Source organism: Monodon monoceros, unplaced genomic scaffold, assembly GCF_005190385.1.
Source record: "Monodon monoceros isolate NGI ecotype Baffin Bay Population unplaced genomic scaffold, NGI_Narwhal_1 Super_Scaffold_12, whole genome shotgun sequence".
Taxonomy (NCBI): domain Eukaryota; kingdom Metazoa; phylum Chordata; class Mammalia; order Artiodactyla; family Monodontidae; genus Monodon; species Monodon monoceros.
In genome coordinates this window covers 157,379,853-157,401,038 of record NW_021703768.1, presented here as the reverse complement: position 1 = coordinate 157,401,038, position 21,186 = coordinate 157,379,853, and the positions used below count along the sequence as shown (strand labels likewise).

Here is a 21,186-nt window from a genome sequence, read left to right as displayed (position 1 = left end):
CTTTGTTGGTTTTTCTCCCCAAAGTGGAGTTCTTTGTGTTGACACAGAGGATGTATGTTGTAGGCGGACATTTGTCTGCATGGACAGCCTGACAGCAGGGTCCCTGGACAAGGGGAACCCACTGGTAGACAGGTGGGTTGGAGGCCAGTCAGCAGCTGTCAGGTTGCAGCCAGAGGATTGCCGAAATCCTGTCTGTCCCTGTCCGGTAAGGAAATGAAGGCAGCATGCAAACAAGAGGCAGAGAGACAGGGATCATTTCTTTTCTCTCTTTTATGTCTTTCTTGTTTTCAGGAGAATTTCACACAACACAAAATTAACTGTTTCGACAGTACAATTTGGTGGGATACAGAGTACATCCACGATATTGTATAACCATCAGTCCTGTCTAACTGTGGAACATATTTATCACCCCAAAGGAAACTCCATGCCCATTAGCAGGCACTCCCCATCCCCTCCCCCAGCCCCTGACCCCACCATCTACTTCTTGTCTCTGTGGCTGTGACTCCTCCAGGGACGCCCTGTGAGCAGAATCAGACAGTATTTGTCCTTCTGTGTCTGGCTTCTCTCACTGAGCGTCACGTCCTCAAGGTTCATCCATGTCATAGCAGGTGTCAGAATCTCCTTCCTTTTCGTGGCTGAGTAATATTCCACTGTATGGATGGACCACATTGTGTTCATCCGTTCATCTGATGACAGATATTTGAGTTGTTTCCACCCTTTGTCTATTGTGAATAATGCTGCTATGAGCGTGGGTGTACAAGTATCCATTCAAGTCTCTGCTTTCCACTCTCTTCTGTATATACCCAGCAGTGGAATTGCTGGATTTTTGGGTAATTTTTTGTTTAAGTTTTTGAAGAACCACCACAATGTTTTGCACAGCAGCTGCACCATTTTACATCCGTACCTGTATGTGTTTTTGCATTTTGAGAAATTAAAAATAAGCAGAAAGATACATTGAAGAGATTCATTTTTTAGATGCAAATAATCTAGGCATTGCTTTTAATAACATACCAGTTAAAGAGCATTAAAAAAAATCAGCAGGGAATTCCCTGGCAGTTCAGTGGTTAGGACTCCGTGCTTTCACTACTGCCAAGGGCCCAGGTTCAATCCCAGGTTGGGGAACAAGATCCCACAAGCTGTGTGGCAGGGCCAAAGAAAAAAAAATCAGCAAAACAGGGACTCTTGGCTAGCTTGGCTAGCTTGAGTGGGACATGCAGGGATGGAAAGACATCTCTAAAAAAAAAAAAAAAGTTAAACTAAAGCATACATTAATCAGAGTATTTAGAAAAGAAAAGAGTGATTAGCTTCCAGCAGGATGGTTTCCCGGAGTGCTGTTTCACATAGGAATAGATTGGGACACCAAGAGATGCTTTGCAAATTAAGAGGAGAAACACAGGGGGTTGGACTCTCAGGGTCCTGCAAGGTTGAGGAGCTGGGCTGCGGGGGGGACTCTAGGAGGTGGGTTCTACCCTCCAGCCACTGCCTTCCAAGGGTAGACGTTGAACGGATCTTGGCAGGGGATACCTTGGTTCTCGCAGGAGTGGAGCAGGGAGAAAATGGAAAGATTGAAAATTTTCCCCCTTCAGGGTCCTTCTAGACCTAAATCTTTCTCCTTGCTTAGCAGTGGGGTTAAACCACGGTCTTCCAACCCCCCCCCCGCACTGTGGACAATTTGGGAGGCTGCTTTGGGGGCGTCCTATGCATTGTGGGGTGTTTGGCAGCATCCCAGGTTTTGATGCCAGGAGGAACCCCAGGCGTAACAACCACAAATGTCCCCAGAGATCGCCCAGTGTCCCCTGGGAGTGGGGGGACAAATTGCCCCTGGTTGAGACCCTCTGGGTTTAACCTCTTTAACCAGAATGAATAACCGGATTTGCTCATTAGCATGTTTAAAAAATTAGCATGTTTCGCCTGGGAGAGTCAAGAGGTCCCTTTCGCTTACTGTAGAGATGGGAAAGTGAGGCCGGAGTCGGCTGGGGCCCCAGAGCAGAACTGGAACCAGACCGCATCCTGGTCTCCGGGAACAGGCTCTCCGGTGCCACGTGGCAGCAGCAAACTGGACTCGGGGAGTGACTGCAAAGGGTGGCGTGTGCCTCTCCGCCTCAGGCTCTTCACTCTGCTGATTTCCCAAAGGGCCCTCAGGGTCGGACTTTTCCCGCCGCCCTGATGGGTCTCGAACCCTCAACTCAGAGCTCGCCCCTCTCTCCTGCCGGTCACCGGAGCAGCGCTCAAGAAAGGGGCGGAGCGTGGCGGAGCGCGCGCGCGCGCTCTTGTGGGGATTGTAGTTCAGGCTCCGCCTCCGCCTCACGCTGACTCCGCCCCTGGAACTACGCTCCCGTCGTGCCCCGCGGCGCCAGGCGGTGAAGAGGCGGGGCAGGCGGGCCGGCTGCTAAGACTTGGTGAAGCGCAGCGCTTCCGCCCGTCTCGTCAGGTAAGCGCACGGCCCCGGGGTCTCGGGCTCTTGCGTCCCAGGCTCCCGCGGAGGGCGAGCGGGAGCTGGGGCGGGGGTCGCGGCTGCGGTGGACGCCGGCCGCGCGGGGAGCTAGGGAGCAAACTGGGCCGGGCTCGTGCGCGCCTCGGGCGGGCGCGGGGAGCGGCGCGTGCGCGTGCGCGCGGGGCTGCCGGGCCTCGGGACCCCGCTCTCCGCGCCCATCGCCCTTCTGCGCGTGCGCGCGCCCCTGCCGTCCGTGGTGGAGACCCTGTGCCCCAGCTGTTTCCGGCGTGCCTTGCCCAGGGGTCATCGCGGCCAACCCTCTACCTCCGGGCTGTCCACTGGACTGTCCACTTACCAGCTTCCCGCCCGCTTTGGGGGAAATGCCCCAATCTTTCTGTACGTCCTGAACATTGATAATCTTTCCTGATACTTAAGGAAAGTGTGAGTTTTCAAGACCTTTTAAAATTGTGACCTCGGGTCTCTCCCACACCCCACATGCACGAGGTTCTCGAATTTTCATGCACGAAGGCCCACTTATAGGGTGGCCAGGTTCTGCAAATAAACACGCAGGTTGCCCCCTTAAATTGGAATTAGTGTAAACAACACACACACATATATATTTTAGAATACGTATATCCCAGTGATTGTATGGGACACAACAATTATGCTAAAAATTTATCTGATCATCTGGAATTCGAATTTAGCGAAGCGTCCTGCATGTTATCTGCGGACCACACTTTGTTGGGGAGCTTGTCAGAAATGCAGATTTTGGGGCCCTCCCCCTTCTATGGGGCCGAGTCCTGGAAACCGTATTTGAAACCAGCGCCCACCCGGACTGTGTGAGTGTTGGAGACTCCAGCCCTGGCTGTTCCTTCTACCCAGGGCTCCCCACCCTCCCTCCAGGCCCAGCTCTGGGTCATCGCCTCTGAGGAGCCCTCCTGGAGTCTGCCCGTTGCAGGGCACTGGGCCCCAGAGCCTCCTGTGGATTTTGTCACTTTCTGCCCCAGGCAGCCATGCATGGCGGTGGCCATGGATCCCATTTCACAGAGGGGGAAGCTGGGGGTGGGGTTAGGACAGGTAACACCAGGTCTCAGCCAGGAAAACGTGGGCTGGGTGAGGGCTTCGGGCAGGGCTGGGACACACCCAGGGGTGAGATAAGGCCCCTTCCTCTGGTTGGGTGTCACCTTCAGAGCCTGACTCAGCTTGCTGAATAAGCCCCGTTGCCTCCTCGGACACCAGACCCACAGCCCAGGAGTTCCAGGGCACCCAGTGAGGGGACTGGCTGTTAGGTGTCCTGACTCCCTGGTTCTGCAGACCCTCCAGGGCCTGCCCCACGCAGTTGATCCCTCCCTGAGCCTGGCAACCCGTGCCCGCCGCAGAGGCTACAACCGTAAATGTAAACAGTTGTGAAAGGGGCTGCCCCCCCTCATTGGAGCACAGGCACCTTTATGAGGTGCCCTCGCTGTAGGCAGAGGGAGGTGGATGCACCCAGGGAAGGGCCTGAGCTTGGCGGGAGCAGCAAAGAGCACAGCGGGGAGGGTGGCGCGCAGTGGGGCGCCCAGAGCTGGGGGTGGATGCGGGGCTTCAAGGACGAAAGGAGGACCAGATCAGCCTCCGAGCGCGCGCGTTAGGGCCCCGCGGACGATGAAGCAAGTCGCTGGGTGGGTCACCCTCTGCGGACCCTGTTTCTCATCTGTAGAAGGGGCTCAGGACCCCCATGGTCCGGGGCTCAGAAGGCAGAGTCGGGGAGCTGCTGGCCACCTGGCCTCAGCGTCAGGTCCTGACTCTGTCCTCCCAGCCACTTGGCCCCAGGCAAGTTCCTTGGCCTCTAGAAAGGGAACAGCCCCACAGTCTCTGTCCTGGGTCACGGGAAGGAGTCGGGGAGCCTGTTCACGGCAGTGTGAGGACGTGCGGTGGTTCCAGCGCCAGCAGTGGTCACGAGGTGCTGGGCCTCGTTTGGGGCCGGCTGCCCTGGCGACCACCACATGTCCCCCACCACCCGCAAGGAGCAGCAGCTTTCCTGAGATATGATTCACACACTGTGTGGTTCACCCACTTAAAGTGTATGTTTGAGTGTATTCACTATGTTGTGTGATCATCACGTCTGTCTAATTCCAGAACATTCCATCCCCCCAACAGGAACTCTGTCCCCATCAGCAGTCATTCCCCATCCCCTCCACCAGCCCCTGACAGCCACGAAGCCACTCTCTGTGTCTGTGGATCTGCCTGTTCTGGACGTTTCCCGTCAATGGAATCACACCCTGTGTGTCCTTCTGTGTCTGGCTTCTCTCACTGAGCATCGTGTTCTCAGGGTCCAGCCACGTTGTAGCGAGTGTCGGGGTTTCACCCCTTTTCATGGCTGAGTGATAACCCTGTGTGTGGAGGGACCACGTTGTGTTTATCTGTCCATCTTTCTGTGGACATCTGGGTTGTGTCCACCTTTTGCTGCTGGAATCCTGCGGCTGCAGACATGCGTGTGCGGGTGCCTGCGTGGATGTGTGTTCCAGTTCTCCTGGGCACACACCTAGGAGCGGATGGTGGCCTGCTGTATTTAGGCATCCTCCCTGGGAGCCGGCAGCCCGGCCAGCAGTGTCCCAATGGCAGCCCCCTGTATTTGTCATTTGTTTTATTTTGATCAGACAGAGCTTGCATTCTTGGAGATACAAACGGGACTGTGTCTTTTTTGCCCAGGAGACAATTTTATCTTGCCCGGGAGACAATGGGAGCTTTTGTGGCCTGGGGCAGGCTGTGCAGGCCCTGGTATCCTGGGCACGGTGTGTGCCGGGAGCAGATTCAGAGCCAGTGCCCCGGACCCTCCTGAGGGCCCCGCCTGGCATGGGCGTCATGGGCGCCCGAGGGGCCCGTCCATGCTGGCTGCTTCTCAGAGCTGCCACCTGCACCCCTGGTCCTGTGCGTTTGCTGAGCTCGTATCGTGAGCTTCGGACAGGCGGTGGTGGGCGAGGACCTACCGTGTCCTCTGGGGGGCCTGTGAGCTGGGGCGCATCACAGGAGCAAAAGCCTCGTCCGGGGGGAGAGGCGGAAGGGGCTGGCCCACTCCGAGACGCCGCCAGGGTGCAGGGCGCAGCGGGCATGGCACCGAGATCTTCTGGGGTCCAGCGAAGGTCATCTGTAGTGCATCTCTAACGTCATCCAAGGCAGCCCTGACCAGTAGGAATATAATGCAGGGCATGTATGTGAGATGAAGCGTTTAGAAGCCATGTTTTTGAAAAGTATGAAGAAACAGGTGAACTTAACGTTAGTAATACGTTTCTTTAACCTGAGACAGGCAGGGTATTCCCACTTCAGCACGTAGTCAACACGGTCGCTCCCCGGTATCCATGGGGAACTGGTTCCAGGACCCCCAAGGATAACAAAATCCGAGGATGCTCAAGGCCCTTATGTAAAACGGTGTAGTGCAGACGGTCCTCGGTATCCGTGGAACACAGAAAAAACTGAGACAGTTTATGTTCTTTCTTTTGTATTAAGTCTCTGAGGTCCGGTGTGCATTCTCCCAACGTGAGACATCTCAAAGCAAAAGGGGGAAAAAGACACCGTAACGAGGGCGGTTTAAACTCTGTGCAAAGCAAGCGTTAGTAGGCCGTGAGTGAGATGCGTCTCGCTCGGTTGGACGAGCCTCCAGATTCGGCACGCTCCTGGGACCGACCCCTCGTCCGGCCCAGCAGGCTTCCCGCAGCTCAGGATGATGCCCTGCTCCGGTGTCTGTCCCCGCAGTCGGAGCCCTGCCGAGGATGGACCCCACCCCGGGCGACGTGGAGCCACACAGAGACGCGAAGGCCGGGAGCCCCGAGCGAGAGCCGGCGTGGCAGGCCCTCCCGATCCTGTCTGAGCAGCAGTCCGGCGCTGTGGAGCTGGTGCTGGCCTATGCTGCGCCGGTCCTGGACAAGCGCCAGACCTCACGCCTCCTCAAGGAGGTGTCAGCCGTCCACCCGCTGCCCGCACAGCCGCACCTCAAGAGGGTGCGACCCAGCCCCCGCCCCGGCTGCCCACACGCGCTGGAGATGCTGCTGTGCCTGGCGGGTCCGGCCGCGGGCATGCGATCGCTGGCCGAGCTCCTCCCGCCGCCGGCCGTGGACCCCCGTGGCCTGGGCCAGCCCTTCCTGGTGCCTGTGCCCGCGCGGCCGCCCCTGACCAGGGGCCAGTTTGAGGAGGCGCGCGCCCACTGGCCCACCACCTTCCACGAGGACCGGCAGGTGACCCGAGCCCTGGCCGGGCAGCTCTTCTCGGCGCAGGAGCGGGTGGCGATGCAGGGCCACATGGAGCGGGCCGTGTGGGCCGCGCAGCAGGCGGCCTCGCGGGGCCTGAGGGCCGTGGGGGCAGTGGTGGTGGAGCCGGCCTCGGGCCGCGTGCTGGCCATAGGCCACGACTGCAGCAGCGCGGCCGGACCCCTGCTGCACGCCACCATGGTGTGCATCGACCTGGTGGCCCGGGGCCAGGGCCGCGGCGCCTATGACCTTGCACCCCACCCCGCCTGCTCCTTCGCCCCAGCCGCCGCCCCCCCAGGCGTCCGCGCGGGCTCCGTGCACAAGCTGGATGAGGACACCGATGGCCTGCCCTACGTGTGCACTGGCTACGACCTGTACGTCACCCGCGAGCCCTGCGCCATGTGCGCCATGGCCCTGGTCCACTCCCGCGTGCGGCGCGTCTTCTACGGGGCGCCCTCGCCCGACGGCGCGCTGGGCACCCGCTTCCGCCTCCATGCCCAGCCGGACCTCAACCACCGCTTCCAGGCCTTCTGTGGCGTGCTGGAGGCCCAGTGCCGCCGGCTGGACCCTGACGCATAGGCCCGGCCCGGACCGGACCTTCCTCAGCCTCCCTCACGTTGCCAGGGGCTGCCGGCCCGTCTCGGCTTGGGGACACTCGCGCTGTTGCTGCCGGCGCGTGGGGTGCATGCCTGTCTGGGTGAGCTCTTCTCCGGGCTTGGGCGTAGAGGGGCTTCAGCCAGGCCAAGTAGCCGGGCAGCTTCAGACCTGGGCCTCTGGGGCTACCGGGATTGTGTCTCCTTTTCTCAGGTGTCAGGAAACAGCTCTGACGTGTGAAAATAAACAACTGAAAACCAGGTCGGTGTCTGGGACTTCCCTGGCGGTCCAGTAGTTAGGGCTCTGTGCTTCCAGTGCAGGGGGCACAGGTTCGATAAGATCCCACGTATCAAGCGGTGCGGCCAAGAGAAAAAAAAACCAGGTCGTTGTCTGTTGACAGAGGAGCGAGGGTCCCTGGATCGGGGTGGCTGCTTCCGCCGACACCTGGGCTTGTACTGGAGGGGGCGCGGGCGGTGAGCTTCTGAGCCACGTGTGGGCAGAGCGGGGCCCCCGGAGTCTGGAAGGCTGTGGCTGGACTCTGGGGAGGAGCCCGGCCAGCCTGGACTCAGCTGATCACATCAATTTCCCGTCCTTCGCAGGTGCCCACGGGGTCCCCAGAGGGGCCCTTGGGCTCTTCCAAGGCGGGTTAGCACTAGGACCCGTGTGCGAGGGGCTCGGAGCAGCCTGTTTGTCCATCCAGCAGATACACGTTGACTGACCACACAGTGCCACAGGGCCCTGAGACATCCCTGCCCTGAGCCCCCGCTCCAGCCCCCAGCCCGGGGATGCTCCCAGCCCGTGGGGACAGGGCAGGGGGGCTCGGCCAGAGCCGGAGCAGTGGGCAGACAGTGGGGCCTGCAGGCAGGAGGGCAGGGCCAGGCCGGGCTGAGGGTCCCGGTGGGGCCCTCACTGAGCAGGGGGCCAGGGGGTGGACCCAGGGAACTCTCGGTCACTGGATCCTTCCCACCTGGACCACCTCCAGGCAGGGCTCCCCCACCCACTCTGGTGCCAGGCACAGGGGGCAGTGCAGGGCCACCTGTACCGTGAGGGCCAGGTGGGTGCTAGGCGTGGCCACATTGCCTGGCCCGTTTCCTGAAGATGGCACCATCTGCCCACAGGGCCCTCGTGGAACAGGTGAATTCAGCTCAGTTACACGCCTCGGTGGTGTCTCCTGTGAGGGGCTGCTTTGTGACACGGGCTCCTGGGCTCCTTCTGGGCAGGGCCGCTGGGTGCCGGGTCTGTCCCCTGGCGTTTTACTTGGTTTGCAATGGGGTCCTTGGCCTTGCAAGACTCACAAGGGCAAAACCGCAGACCAGAGAGGTTGTGTGGTTTGCCTGAGGTCACACAGCAATGAGCATGGACCCATTTATCGGTGATTCAGAGATTCTTTGTGGCCATAGGAGGTGCTCAGAGCCATCCGTGGATAAAGGGGAAGTTTGGGGGGTGGGGGAGATGAGGCAGGAGGGCAGTGGGGGTGGGTTGCCGGGATCCTCTGGCCTGATGCCTCCCCTCGCATAAGTGCCAGGCTGCCTGGGGGGCTCTGAGGTGAGGTGGTGACTGGGATCGCATGTTCAGGGCTGGGCCAGCCTTTGGGCCAAGAGCCCAGATACCCCTGTGGACAGTTTGGTGGTTAGGACGGTGCCCGTGGTAGCCCTCTGGGTCTGCAGCTGGCGTTGGGGTCACCCAGCAGGCATGGGGACCCCCTGACTGTGACTGTCTCCCCTCCAGGTGGCTGCAGGCTTCTGCCCCTGCCCTGTCTTCACAGCGGAAATGTCAGGTGAGTCCTGGCCGCGTCGCACAGCGAGGGTTCCGGCTTCTCCATCCCTCTGGGAAGCGCTCGGGCGCTGGACGCTGTGCTGCGGGCAGGATCACGTCCCCATTGAGGCCCGTGCAGTGCCTGCCATGGCAGCGCATGCGCTAAAATGGAGCCATACAGAGATGAGCACGGCCCCTGTGCCGGGGGACACGCGAGACCAGAAAAGTTTCGTGTTGAAAACCATGAAGTCTGGACCCCGGGACCCTGGAACAGGACCCTATTGCAGATGTAACTTAATTTGAGGTCCCAATGGAATAGGGTGGCCCTGATGTCTCATGGCAGACGTCCTAAGAAGGAGGAAATGTGGGCACAGACACACAGAAGCCAGGGAAGATGGGGGCGGACACTGGAGGGACGGGTCCACAAGCGCAGGACGCCTGGAGCCCCCAAAAGCTGGGCAGGAAGGACCCTCCCCCGGAGCGTGTGGAGGGAGCGTGGCCCTGTCACACCTGGATCTCAGTCATCTGGTGTCCAGAATGGAGATGGATAAATCTCTCTTGTGTTAAGCCCCCCAGTCTGTGGTCATTTTGTTACAGCCGCCCCGGGAAGTTCATATGTCCCGAGTGCCAGAACCTTCCCTGGAGTCAAACGTGTGAATGGCACGTGGGCCCTGCCATGGAGTCTGTGTGTGTTCCTGTGACTTCTGAGAAATCACCACAAACTCAGTGATTTAAAATAAAATTTGTTCTCTGACAGTTCTGAGGTCAGGAGTCCGACTGGGGTCTCACGGGGCTGAATCCAGGTGTGGGCAGGGCTGGTCCTTCCGGAAGCTCCAGGGGAGCAGTGGTTCCCGCCTTTCCAGCTTCTAGAGGTGCCGCATCCCTGGCTCGCAGCCCCTCCTGCGTCCTCACAGCCAACAGTGCAGCATCTCCCATCTCTCTCTGCATCTGCTCCTCCCGCCTCCCTCTTATAAGGACCCTGTGATGACGCTGGGCCCCTCGGGGAATCCAGGGTCCTCCCCATCCCAGGGGCCTTAACTTAGTCCCACCTGCAAAGTCCCCTCTGCCCCGTGAGGTGACATGTCCACAGGTCCTGGGACCAGATGGGCGCATCTTTGGGGCCGCTACAAGCTGATTGCAGTGTGGGTTTTGTTCTGGCCCCTGTGTCCCTGCAGAAAAGGAGAACAACTTCCCCCCGCTGCCCAAGTTCATCCCCCTGAAGCCCTGCTTCTACCAGAACTTCTCTGACGAGATCCCTATCGAGCACCAGGTCCTGGTGAAGAGGATCTACCGCCTGTGGCTGTGTGAGTGGACAGGGCAGGAATGGGGGGCCACCTGCACCACCCAGGGACCCAAGCCTGGGACAGGGGCAGGCTAGGAGGCCGCCCTGCACCCGGGCGGTGAGAGCCTGAGGGTTTGGTGATAAAGCTCCTTTCTGCTGAGCTCCTGTCCGGTGTGGATGGAGCAGGTGGCGGGGCTGGGCCCTCTGGACCCTTCTCTGGCCTCGAGGTCCCTGCACTCATGGGAGCCGCCGTCCAGGGGTGGGGGGTGTCCCGGCTCAGCCCCTCTCTCCCCCTTCGCCTCCTCCCCACAGTCTACTGCGCCACGCTGGGCGTCAACCTCATTGCCTGCCTGGCCTGGTGGATCGCCGGCGGCTCAGGAGCCAACTTCGGTCTGGCCCTGGTCTGGCTGCTGCTCTTCTCCCCCTGCGGCTACGTGTGCTGGTTCCGGCCCGCATACAAGGCCTTCCGGTGAGTGGGGCGGGCGGCCTGCACCCTCCAGGGGCCCTCGGGGAGTGTCTGGTGCTGACAGCCCCAAACTGAGGGGAACAGGCTACCTCACCGCGTGCACTCCCCTCCGTGCCCAGCCCCGCGTGGGCTGCATCCTGGTCTGCATCTGCCGCCGGGCCCAGGCGTGAGCTCCACCCCCTCCTCTTGTCCAGTTTGGATGGCACTTTATATTGGGTCTGCAGACAACGGCCCACGGGCCAAAACCAGCTGCTGCCTGTTTTGTTCACTTCTAATAATTTTATTGAGATAATATTTTTACATATTATCCAGCTCACCTGCTTAACCGTTCAGTGTTTCTAGTATCTTCACAAGGTTGCACAACCATCACCACTGTCTAAAACCCCAAAGAGAAACCTCGTGCCCATTAGCATCCCCCCATCCCGCTCCCCAGCCCCTGACAACCATGAACCTGCTCTCTGTGTCTGTGGATCTGCCTGTTCTAGACGTTTCCTGTCTGTGGAATCACACACTGCATGTCCTTCTGTGTCTGGCTTCTCTCACTGAGCATCGTGTTCTCAGGGTCCATCCACGTTGCAGTGAGTGTCGGGGCTTCACCCCTTTTCGTGGCTGAGTGGTGCCCCCGTGTGTGGAGGGACAGCAGGTTTTGTTTTGTTTTATTTTGTTTAATAATACCGTGGGGTTTTTTTTTTGGCTGTGTTGGGTCTTCGTTGCTGTGCTCAGGCTTTCCTTAGTTGCAGAGAGCAGGGGCTACTCTTCGTTGCGGTGCGCGGGCTTCTCATTGCGGTGGCTTCTCTTGTTGCCGAGCACGGGCTCTAGGCGCACGGGCTTCAGTAGTTGCCGCACAAGGGCTCAGTAGTTGTGGCTCACAGGCTCCAGAGCACAGGCTCAGTAGTTGTGGCGCGTGGGCTTAGTTGCTCTGCGGCATGTGGGATCTTCCTGGATCAGGGCTCAAACCCGCGTCCCCTGCATTGGCAGGCGGATTCTTAACCACTGCGCCACCAGGGAAGTCCCCCCACAGCTGTTTATCCATCATCCGTTGATGGGCGTTTGAGTTGTTGCCACCTTTTGGGTGCTGTGAATCTTGCTCTGTGAGTTCAACCCCAGCCAGCCCCCTGCTACTCAGGTGTGTGCCATGTTTGCCCCTGGAAGGTCCCTGAATCCAAGACTCAGTGGGAGTCATACAGGGCCCCTGGTGCCCTCTTGGGGGCAAGAATCAGAAACCTGCTCACATGGGCTGAAGCAAAAGGGGCCTGTTGCTTGAGGCCCCAGGCTGGCTGGTGTGACCGTGCGCAGGAACGGGGACCCCCGAGGGCTTTGGGGACTGCCTGGGAGCAGCCCTGAGCTACGCGAGCATCCCTGCTTCCCCCGCCCTTCCTCTGCTTTGGGTCCCCCGGCGCCTGCCCTCCTTTCATGAGCCGGAAGCGGCCTGGGTGAGCCCCGTGCAGCCTCCCTTGTCCGGGGCAGCAGGCATGGGTCCAGCATGCAGAGCACCTCAAATCCACGATGAACCTCCCTTGGGCCACGTGGGTGCGGGCATGTCCTTAGGACGCAGGAGGCTCTTAAACTTCCCAGGAGGAGTGTGTCTGGGTGACATCCTCTGGGAAGGGCAGTGCTGGGCCCCTCCTGATGGGAACTGCAGGGGAGGGGCTGTCCCACTCCTGCAGCCTCTGCCTCTTCCTTCTCGGCCTCAGTAATGGCTGTTTTCCTTTCCTCCAGATCTGACAGCTCCTTCAATTTCATGGCGTTTTTCTTCATCTTCGGAGCCCAGTTCGTCCTGACCGTCATCCAGGCTATTGGCTTCTCGGGATGGGGCGCATGGTGAGCAGGGCCCCCGAGAGCCCGCAACAAGCGGGGTCAGCTCTGGGACCACGAGTCACTTGCTCGTACCGTTAGTGCAGGCTGAGCTCTGTGACGAGGACCCCAAAACTCCGACAGCCGGGACAGGGCTGACGTTTGCTCCTTGCTCTCATCAACCCTCCAGGGAGCTGCCGGCTCCAGGGGCCGGGTGCGGCGGATCCGCCCGCCTTCTGTCGCCTCATGCATGGTCACCCGGCCCCAGGAGGATCTGGGAAGCGTGGTCCATGGTGTGTCTGGGGGGCGGGAGAGCAGCTCGAGGGCCTGCCCTGAGCGGCCACCTGTGCCTAGGCCTACCATCTAGGGGGTGAGCCGTTTTCCATTTGTTTGCTTTTGGGGTATCATACGAGGTTTCTGTGGCTACTGTAACAAATTACTCTAGATTTAGTGACTTGAAATGAAAGAAACTTATGTCATATTCTGGAGGTCAGAACTCACTTTAACCTGTGAGTGGGCAGGGCTGGTCCTTCCGGACGCTCCAGGGCAGCATCTGTTCCCGCCTTTTCCAGCTTCTAGAGGCGCCGCCTCCCTGGCTCCCGGCCCCTCCTGCATCCTCACAGCCAGCAGCGCAGCATCTCCCGTCTCTCTCTGCCTCTGACCCTCCCGCCTCCCTCTTATAGGGACCCTGGGATGATGCTAGGCCCCCCGGGGAATCCAGGGTCATCCCTGTCTCAGGGGCTTTAACTTAATCCCACCTGGAAAGTCCCTTTTGCCACCTAAGGTGCCACATCCGCGGGGCCCTGGAGAAGGACGTGGCAGTGTCGGGGCAGCGGGTCCGTCTGCGGCAGGCAGTGCCCAGAGGTAGCGCTGGGCGGTTGCTCTTCCTGCCTCATGTGCCGCCTGGCGTGTCCCCACGTCTCTTGGTAGAATTTCTCGGCGTGTCGGGACCTTGCCCGTGTGAGCGGCGGGGAGTCTTCTGGGTCACGCCCTCTGGTGGATCTTCTGGCTCCTGGTGGGGGGCGCCTGTTGCCATTGCCTTCTAGGTGTCCGTCCCCGTCACTCTGCCGTGTCCGCGGGGATGGCAGCCACGTGCCCTTGGCAGTGGTGAGCTGTGCGCGCTCTTTTTCTTGAGGCCCCGCTGAGGTTGCACGGCCTCTCGGTGTCCGTTTGCTGCCGGGCCTTCACCCCTCCCCAGGATGGAGCCTGTCACCCAGGGTCATCTCCAGGGTGCGTCTCTCCAGGTTCCTGACATTGCTCCCTCCCTGCATGGTGAGCAGACCCTGAATGCTGGGCCTCCTCTTGGCCGATGCCTTCCCAGATGCGGGTGTGGGGTCCTCAGGACCACCCCAAGTGCAGGGATTCACTGGGCGACCCCCAGGCACGGCTGAGACCCCAGATCCAGCGGGAGAGTAGGTGCCCGGGTAGACTCCACGTTTGCATAGGCGGTGTTGGGACGGGGAGCCCCCGAGGTCTGGTTCCAGACGTGGCCTCACGCTGGCACCCAGCCGCCTTCTGCCTGGCCCCCCATCGCCGTGGTTTCTGCGCGGATGGGCAGGGCGCACACCTTCCTTGGGGCCCAGCCTGCAGAAAGGGAACATCGGAGCCGACCTTCCCACCTCCCGTGGGGGCCTCCCCAGCTGGTGACCTCACCTTGCGCAGGGGCTGCCCCGAGATGTTGCCCTTGTCTGGGAAGTCGTGGGGAGGGGGATGGGGGTAGTAATAACAACGGTGACAGTGACGGTGACAGTGCTCCTGGGTGTGCAGGGAGGCTTGGGCACCTCCCAAGGGCTGGCTCATTTGCTCCCCTTGAAGGGGTCTCCTGACTTCCTAGTCTGCAGACAGGGGGACAGGCATGGATGGGGGCAAGGGTCAGGGTTAGGCTCTGTACCTGGTACCCAAGGCCCTCCCCTTCCTGCCGGTGTGGGCAGCTGTCCTGGCTCTGGTCCCGTACGGGGACCCCCGGGCTCCGCAGATGTGGGGGAGTAGATGGCGCCTGGCCTGGGGGCCGCCTCAGGGCTCAGTGCTGGGGCTGGGGCCGAGGAGCTGCAGCTCTGCCTGTCTGCATTCACCCTGACGGGCCAGCCTGGGCTTCCCCCGCCTGGGGTCTGCCCCACTGCTGAGCCTCCCCGCCCGGGGTCTGCCCATTCCGGGGGTCTCCTCCTGGCTGGCTGGGGTCTCCCTGTTCCCGGGGTCTCACCCTCCTGCCCAGGTGGCCGCAGTCCCGCAGGTCACCTCCAGGGAGCAAGTGGACCACTCGGGGGTCAGCGTGTGGAGCCTCAGGGATGCCTTCCGGGGGCACCGGCTCCCAGCCAGTCCCGGGCCCGCAGGTCTGTCCCTCCCTGCTCACCCCAGACGCTTCTCTGTGAGTCCGTGCAGGAGGCGGACTTTTAAAACCTCTGAGACGTCTTATACGTAAAAGGCCACGATGCTGCTTTGCGCCAGGAAACCAACAGTGACCCCAGCACCTCAGGTGCTCAGACGTGTCCTTCCTGCCCTCTCGTGACCTCACGTGGGGCTCCTTAGAGATTCACGGACCCGGGGCAGAGCCCGCCGCCCACCACTCAGCCAACTCCCCGCCCACATCTGACGTCCTCGCCTCGACCACACATGGCGGGTGCAGTGCTCTTACCCACCTGCAGGTGTCACAGGTTTCCGCAGTGTTTCCGTGACAGGTCTTTCCCCTCGGGGATCCCTGTGGGTTGTTAACGTTTGGCCTTTGCGGTTGGTTCACATCAGACTCCAGGTGAGGTGTGAACGCCTTTCTGATCCGGGAGCTCGACGGTCTGTAGTCTCCATGGTAGGGGCTTTATCTAGGTGCCTTCACAGCCAGAAAGGCAGCCTCTTAAGCGCATGATTCAGTGGTTTTCAGTGTATTTACAAAGATAGAGGTTCATCACCTCTATCCAATTCCAGAACATTCCGTCACCCCAAAAAGAAGCCCGTCCCCAGCATCAGTCACCCACACCCCCTCCCCAGCCCCTGACAACCACGCATCCCCTCTCTGTGTCTGTGGACTTGCCTATTCTGAACGTTTCCCATCAGTGGAATCACACTCTGTGTGCCCTTCTGTGTCTGGCTTCTCTCACTGAGCGTCGTGTTCTCAGGGTCCGTCCACGTGGTAGCGAGTGTCGGGGCTTCACCCCTTTTCGTGGCTGAGTGATGCTCCCGTATGTGGAGGGACACGGTATGTGTGTCCATTCACGGACACATGGTGGACGTTTGGGTTGTGTGTGCCTGTCTGTTATTGCTAGTCATTCTGCTGTGCGGTTTCTACAGGTATCAGTGTGAATGTGTATTCTCATTCCTCTTCCACCTGGTTGTGGAATTGCTGGGCAACACAGTAACTGTTTAGCTGTCTGAGGAGCTGCCAGGCCCTCCCATAGCCTTTGCAGGCTGCATCCCTGTGCTGTCCTTTTGCACCTTCTGTCCCCATATCCCTGGCTCTGTCCCCTCAAGCTCCTGGCCGAGTGGCCTTGGGGGAGCACCTGGCACGCTCATGTCCCTGCCGCCTTGTCTCCAGGCCTGTCATCCTCCCTGCCCTCCCCCCACTGCCGCTTGCCTTGGCTGACCCACCTGGTGGGTGCAGCAGGCTCTGCACATCTGTCCGTAGCTCGTCGGGGCCGGTTTATCACCCACTGTCCTGAGTGGGTCACCCTGGGCTGTTGGTGATAATGCTCTCTGGAAGCTCCGGCTGCTGGTCCCTCTGGAAGTCTGGGCCATGGAGCAGGTCCGCATCCTACAGCCCCACCCTCCCCAGTGGCCAGGATCCATGGCCCCAGATCCGATGCGAGATCATTGGTCCCCAGAGTGGCCCCTCCCCCAGCAGAGCCAGCCCTTTCTCCCCTCCCGGGAGCCCACAGGACAGCATCCAGCCCCCCACTGGCCCAGCCCCATCTGCCTGTCTACCTACCTGAGTCCCCCAGCCGCCCGGCTGTGCTCATACCCCTCAAAGTGCAAAGCGGCGTGTTCTGCTGTCCTTGTTTGTACACAAGGACGTCTCTCCTGGTTTCACAGAGGGGCGAGGCCTGTTCATGTGTGCCTGCAGCGGGTTGCATACATCTTATAAATCTCAGGATGGATACATAGTAGATGAGCTACACCAGTTCCCTCTGGGCTGGGGAGGGGGTCGGCAGGAGAGAGACTGTCTATTGTGTTTTTTTTTTTTAATTTCCTGAATCTTGAACAGTGCGGTGTCATTACTCGCTAAGAAGAAACATTGTCAAAAACACCCTATTTCCTGCCTCTCCCTCCCAGAGACCAGATGGGTGTTCTTCCGCATGTGGACTAGGGATGCACCCAGTGACCACCAGCTTTTCTCTTGTTTTGCTGTCTCCTTAGCAAACTGATGTTCCAGTCATTCCCAGCCAGTGGGCGTTTACAGGTTACCCTCAGCTTTTCCTTCATACAAACAATGGCCGTGGCTTACATTTTTACAAGTGAAATAGCTGGGGGAAAAGGAATGAGCGCTGGGGCTTCCCTGGTGGCGCAGTGGTGGAGAGTCCGCCTGCCGATGCAGGGGACACAGGTTCGTGCCCCGGTCCGGGAAGATCCCACATGCTGCCGGGCGGCTGGGCCCGTGAGCCATGGCCGCTGAGCCTGTGCATCCGGAGCCTGTGCTCCACAACGGGAGAGGCCACAACAGTGAGAGGCCCGCGTACCGCAAAAAAAAAAAAGAAAAGAAAAAGGAATGAGCACTTAAGTCTTGTTGTAGGTCACACCCCATTGCCCTCCAGGAAGAGTGCACCCCACACTGACAAAGTAGTGTTTGTTTCTCCATTCCCTCACGATGTTTGCCGGGACGATGATGTGAGAACGAGACTTTTTCTAACTTGCACATCTTTGTTGGTGGGTTCGAGCATCGCTTCCTAAGATTGTTGCTCCTTGTGAATTGCCCATTTTCTCTGCTGGTCATTTACCTTTTTCTTGTTGATTTATTGGAGCTCTTTACATATGAGGGATGGTGGGCCCTTGTCTGACAGTCATGCTGGCTCCCCCATGCTCTCTCGCCCCTTGCAGTGGTTGGCTGGCCGCGATTGGGTTCTTCCAGACCAGTGTCGGGGCCGCCGTGGTCATGCTGCTTCCGGCCATCATGTTCTCCATGTCGGCCGCCATGATGGCCATCACGATCATGAAGGTAACTCCTCTGGGTCCCGAGACATCCCACTTCCTCTCTCGCATCCTGTGTCCTGACCTCCCAGCCCCGGGGGCTCGTCTTACCCTGTTTTGGGGGCAGGAGACTGAGCATTGGGAAGTGAAGTGAGCGCTGTCAGCAGGGCACACCCTCTGTGGTCCGGACCCTCGACTGCTCAGGCCAGGGCCCTGCCGTCCTGCCCACATGGCCTTCCAGGGAGGAGGGACTTGGGGAGACAGTGCCCTGTGGCCGATGGTGACCACTGCCTGCCAGAGCCCCTAGCACGCGTGTCCCAGAGGGTGGTCCACACTGCCAGTTCAGCCACCGCCGGCCACTAATCGCTGTTTACGGTTAAATCCAAATTGAGTAAAGTTAACTAAAACTAAAAATTCCTTGCGTCCATCGCACCCACCTCCTCCCGAGCGCTCAGGCTGTGAGGGTCTGGTGCCGACCAGCTCCACCATCACGGGCTCTCCTTGGACAGCCCCACTCCAGGCGTTTGGAGGCTTCCAGTGGGAACGTGAGCCCTATAGTCTGGGGGCATCGGCTGCACGAGGGTTGTCCTGGGGCCACGTGGAAACTGACGGGTGATGAGGCTGATGGTGTGTCCACCTGGCCTTCCCGGTGGTGACCCTCTCGGCCGTGCCCCTCCTGTGCGCCCAGTTCCGCTGCTCAGGGAAGCCAGCCCTACCCACAACTTTTTTTTTTCTTTTTTTTTTTTCCCATGCTGTGGGGCTTGTGGGATCTTAGCTCCCTGACCGGGGATCGAACCTGCACCCTCGGCAGTGAAAATGCAGAGTCCTGAGCACTGGACCGCTGGGGAAGTCCCTGAAAGCTGGGTTTTGAGTCCCTTCCAGCCTCTGTGCCGTGGGATCTCAACTGTTTTGTCAGGTTTTGAGGCCTGCACTGTTCCGGAGCCCTGGGTCATCTGGAAGGACAGAGGGGTGCCTGCTCCTCCGTGTTTGCCCCTGAAGTCCCCTGGCTCTATGGATGACCTGAAGGGGGCAGGAGGAACCAGCAGAAAGCAGACCCCGGGAAGCTTGGGGAGATGCTGGGACGAAGGCCGTGCAGGGACAGCTGCGGTTCCACCAGGAACATCTCAGCAGCAGACGGGAGGGGTTCCGAGCTAAGCGAGTCCTCCAGAGCAGAGCTGCCCCATCGGGGTCCCCAGCACTGCCCCGGTTTGGGGGTTCGCCGGGAGGCCATTGCACAGGAGAAAGATAAAGGACAAAAGCGTCAGCTTCACTGCTCAATAGCCTCAAGTTAAAACAAATGCCATCTTCTCAGTTAGTGGATTTGCTGGGACTTCCAGAAATAGCCCAGCCCCGTGTCCGAGGGGCCCAGCCTTCCTGCATGGTGGGGAGGGTCCGTCCCCAGAGGTCTCTGCTGAGGAAGTCATTGCAGAGATGTGCTTGGCAACACGGGGGCACAGGGCCTGATGTGCCCCAGGGGTTGAGTCACCGGGTGGTCGCCAGGCTGCAGACCTGTCCTGGATGAGCCCCTTTCTGCTGGGGCGGCGGAGACCCTCGGACGGGCAGGCAGTGGTCACAGCGCAGGCGTGGCCTTCAGAGCCCCCCACCCCCACCCCGTCTCAGCTTCTGCACTTTTTCTAAAGTTCCTGCAGTTTGTCATCTGTTTAAGAAAAGCCCCGCCTCGAACCCAAGTGGGTCTCTCCACCGTCCTTTCTTCCACCCCCCGCAGGTGCACAGCATCTACCGCGGGGCTGGCGGGAGCTTCCAGAAGGCGCAGACAGAGTGGAGCACAGGCGCCTGGCGGAATCCACCGTCCCGGGAGGCGCAGTACAACAACTTCTCGGGGAACAGCCTGCCTGAGTACCCCACCGTGCCCAGCTACCCGGCCAGCGGCAGCCAGTGGCCTTAGGGGGAGTCCGGCGGCCCCGCTGCCCGCCCTCCACCGGCCCACCTGCCCCTTGCCATCCACTCCCACTGCCCTGGGTTTGGTGAGGCCCCACCGCCAGCCAGGACGGCAGACCCGGGGGCTCTCGGGGACCCGCCCCCGCATTCACCTCACTCCTGAGAGCAGGGCTCCCTGCGAGCTCTGCCCAGAAGCTGTCCGACCGCCGCTGTCCAGCAGAAGGCCACCCCCTGTGGTCCTGAATGCGTTTAGTCACCGTGACGTCCACTGTGCTGCAGCCACACCCTCTCCCCTCGGGGTCTCGGGGGGCTGACCCGGGCCTTGCAGGTCAGAGGTGGGCCGGCTGCCCCCTTTCCAGAGCTGCTGACGCGGAGAAGGGCCCCGGCCTTGTGTCCACCCTTCCCGGCCTCCATCCGGGTGGTCGCCCTCGGCCCAGCTTCCAGTAAGAGGGAAAGAGGGAGGCCTTCCCAGCACCAGGTTCCGGTCCCTGGTGGGAGACGGAGGGGCTTGACGGTAGCCGGATCCTCCATGTGTTTGCCCTCTTGTGGACTTGCCGCCTCAGTGCCATGATCTGAGCTTCACCCTGTCTGGCTGGCTGTCCATCTGTCCATTGGCAGCTTACCTCCAGTCCCCCTGCCCGTGGCCACGCTCATTCTGAAACGCTCTCATCTCCCCCGGAGGGGTCTTAGAGCTGGGACCCTCAGGCAGGACCTCGTCAGATCTGACACCTGGGACCAACTCGCTCTGCGGGGAAGGGGAGCCGCTGGTCTGTCCCCGATGGAAGCAGACGGGAAACCAGACGCATCTCCGCAGAGCGCATGCGCCAGGCCGAGTGCTGGGACCGAGGCTCGTGGGCTGCCGTCCACGCAGCCCTCCCGGGGCCGCGGGACCAGGAGTTGGAGTCCCTGAGGGGACAGAGGAGAGTGACAAGTCTGTGCCTTATTAGGAATCTGAACCCGCCCCTTCGCTCTGCCCTCCGGTCCTTCCAGCTCCTTCCCAGACAAGCAGCCTGCACCTGTGTGAGTGGATGGGCCCCCGTCCAGGCTCCCGGGCACCCTGGACGCTGCCCCTCGGCTCCTAGCCGCCCAGCCCTCGGGGCCCTTCCTGTCGCACCAGCTGGGCCGCCCCCCATGCCTCTGCCTGCTTGCTTGGCTACTCGTGCTGACCACCCCGCGGTGCCCGAAGGTGGCTGCGAGAAAGCGCCTGGGTCTGGGACCCTAATGGGCCCCTGAGATGGCGTCCCCAAGGCCACCTCCCGTGACGGAGGCGTGCACCGCTCTCCCCGTGGGGCCGAGTCTCGCGTGAGCGGGGCGCCACCAGTGACGGGCGATGAGCAGGCGTCAGCCAGCCCGGGATCGCCCACAGCACCCACCCCCACCCCGCTCCTCGCTGTGCGTTGTGGTTTTTGTTACGTGAGAATATCCAGGAAATAAAGACATCCTTTCTGCATCGGAGGAGCCTCCGTGGGGGCTGTCTTTGGCGCCATGTGGTATCACCTCCGGGGCCTTCCTCCCCTGGATCCCAGCGCCCACGGCCTCTGGTGGGATAAACCAGGACCAGGCTGTGCACTGGGCCGAGTGCCGTCCACGCTGCCGGCCGCCCCTGCCCGCTACCCTGCCCCACCCACCG

At 60.5% G+C, this 21,186-nt stretch overlaps 2 protein-coding genes across 3 annotated transcripts; both read left to right on the top strand.

Annotated features, from left to right (window-relative positions):
* Positions 1-2,361: 2,361 nt before the first annotated feature.
* SCAMP4 (secretory carrier membrane protein 4) lies at positions 2,362-20,976 on the top strand. Of its 2 annotated transcripts, XM_029218157.1 has the most exons (8): positions 2,379-2,431; positions 7,465-7,512; positions 8,980-9,028; positions 10,182-10,310; positions 10,601-10,757; positions 12,474-12,575; positions 17,568-17,685; positions 19,384-20,976. In XM_029218157.1, exons 3-8 carry the CDS (start codon positions 9,022-9,024, stop codon positions 19,561-19,563), a joined length of 693 nt encoding a protein of 230 aa, XP_029073990.1. In that variant the 5' UTR covers positions 2,379-2,431; positions 7,465-7,512; positions 8,980-9,021; the 3' UTR covers positions 19,564-20,976. The 2 variants fall into 2 exon arrangements, with proteins under 2 accessions (XP_029073989.1, XP_029073990.1); XM_029218156.1 differs by lacking the exon at positions 7,465-7,512 and having other exon boundaries at positions 2,362-2,431.
* Positions 6,128-8,075, top strand: ADAT3 (adenosine deaminase tRNA specific 3). Its single transcript, XM_029218155.1, has one exon. The coding sequence runs from the start codon at positions 6,184-6,186 to the stop codon at positions 7,234-7,236; it is 1,053 nt and encodes a 350-aa protein (XP_029073988.1). The 5' UTR covers positions 6,128-6,183; the 3' UTR covers positions 7,237-8,075.
* Positions 20,977-21,186: the final 210 nt, after the last annotated feature.

Excerpts from the sequence above, each read along its gene's own strand:
- ADAT3 (XM_029218155.1), top strand. The coding sequence starts at position 6,184 with ATGGACCCCACCCCGGGCGACGTGGAGCCACACAGAGACGCGAAGGCC.
- SCAMP4 (XM_029218156.1), top strand. Across the intron at positions 10,758-12,473 it reads CCCGCATACAAGGCCTTCCG|ATCTGACAGCTCCTTCAATT; the intron begins GTGAGTGGGGCG and ends CCTTTCCTCCAG. Across the intron at positions 17,686-19,383 it reads TGGCCATCACGATCATGAAG|GTGCACAGCATCTACCGCGG; the intron begins GTAACTCCTCTG and ends CACCCCCCGCAG.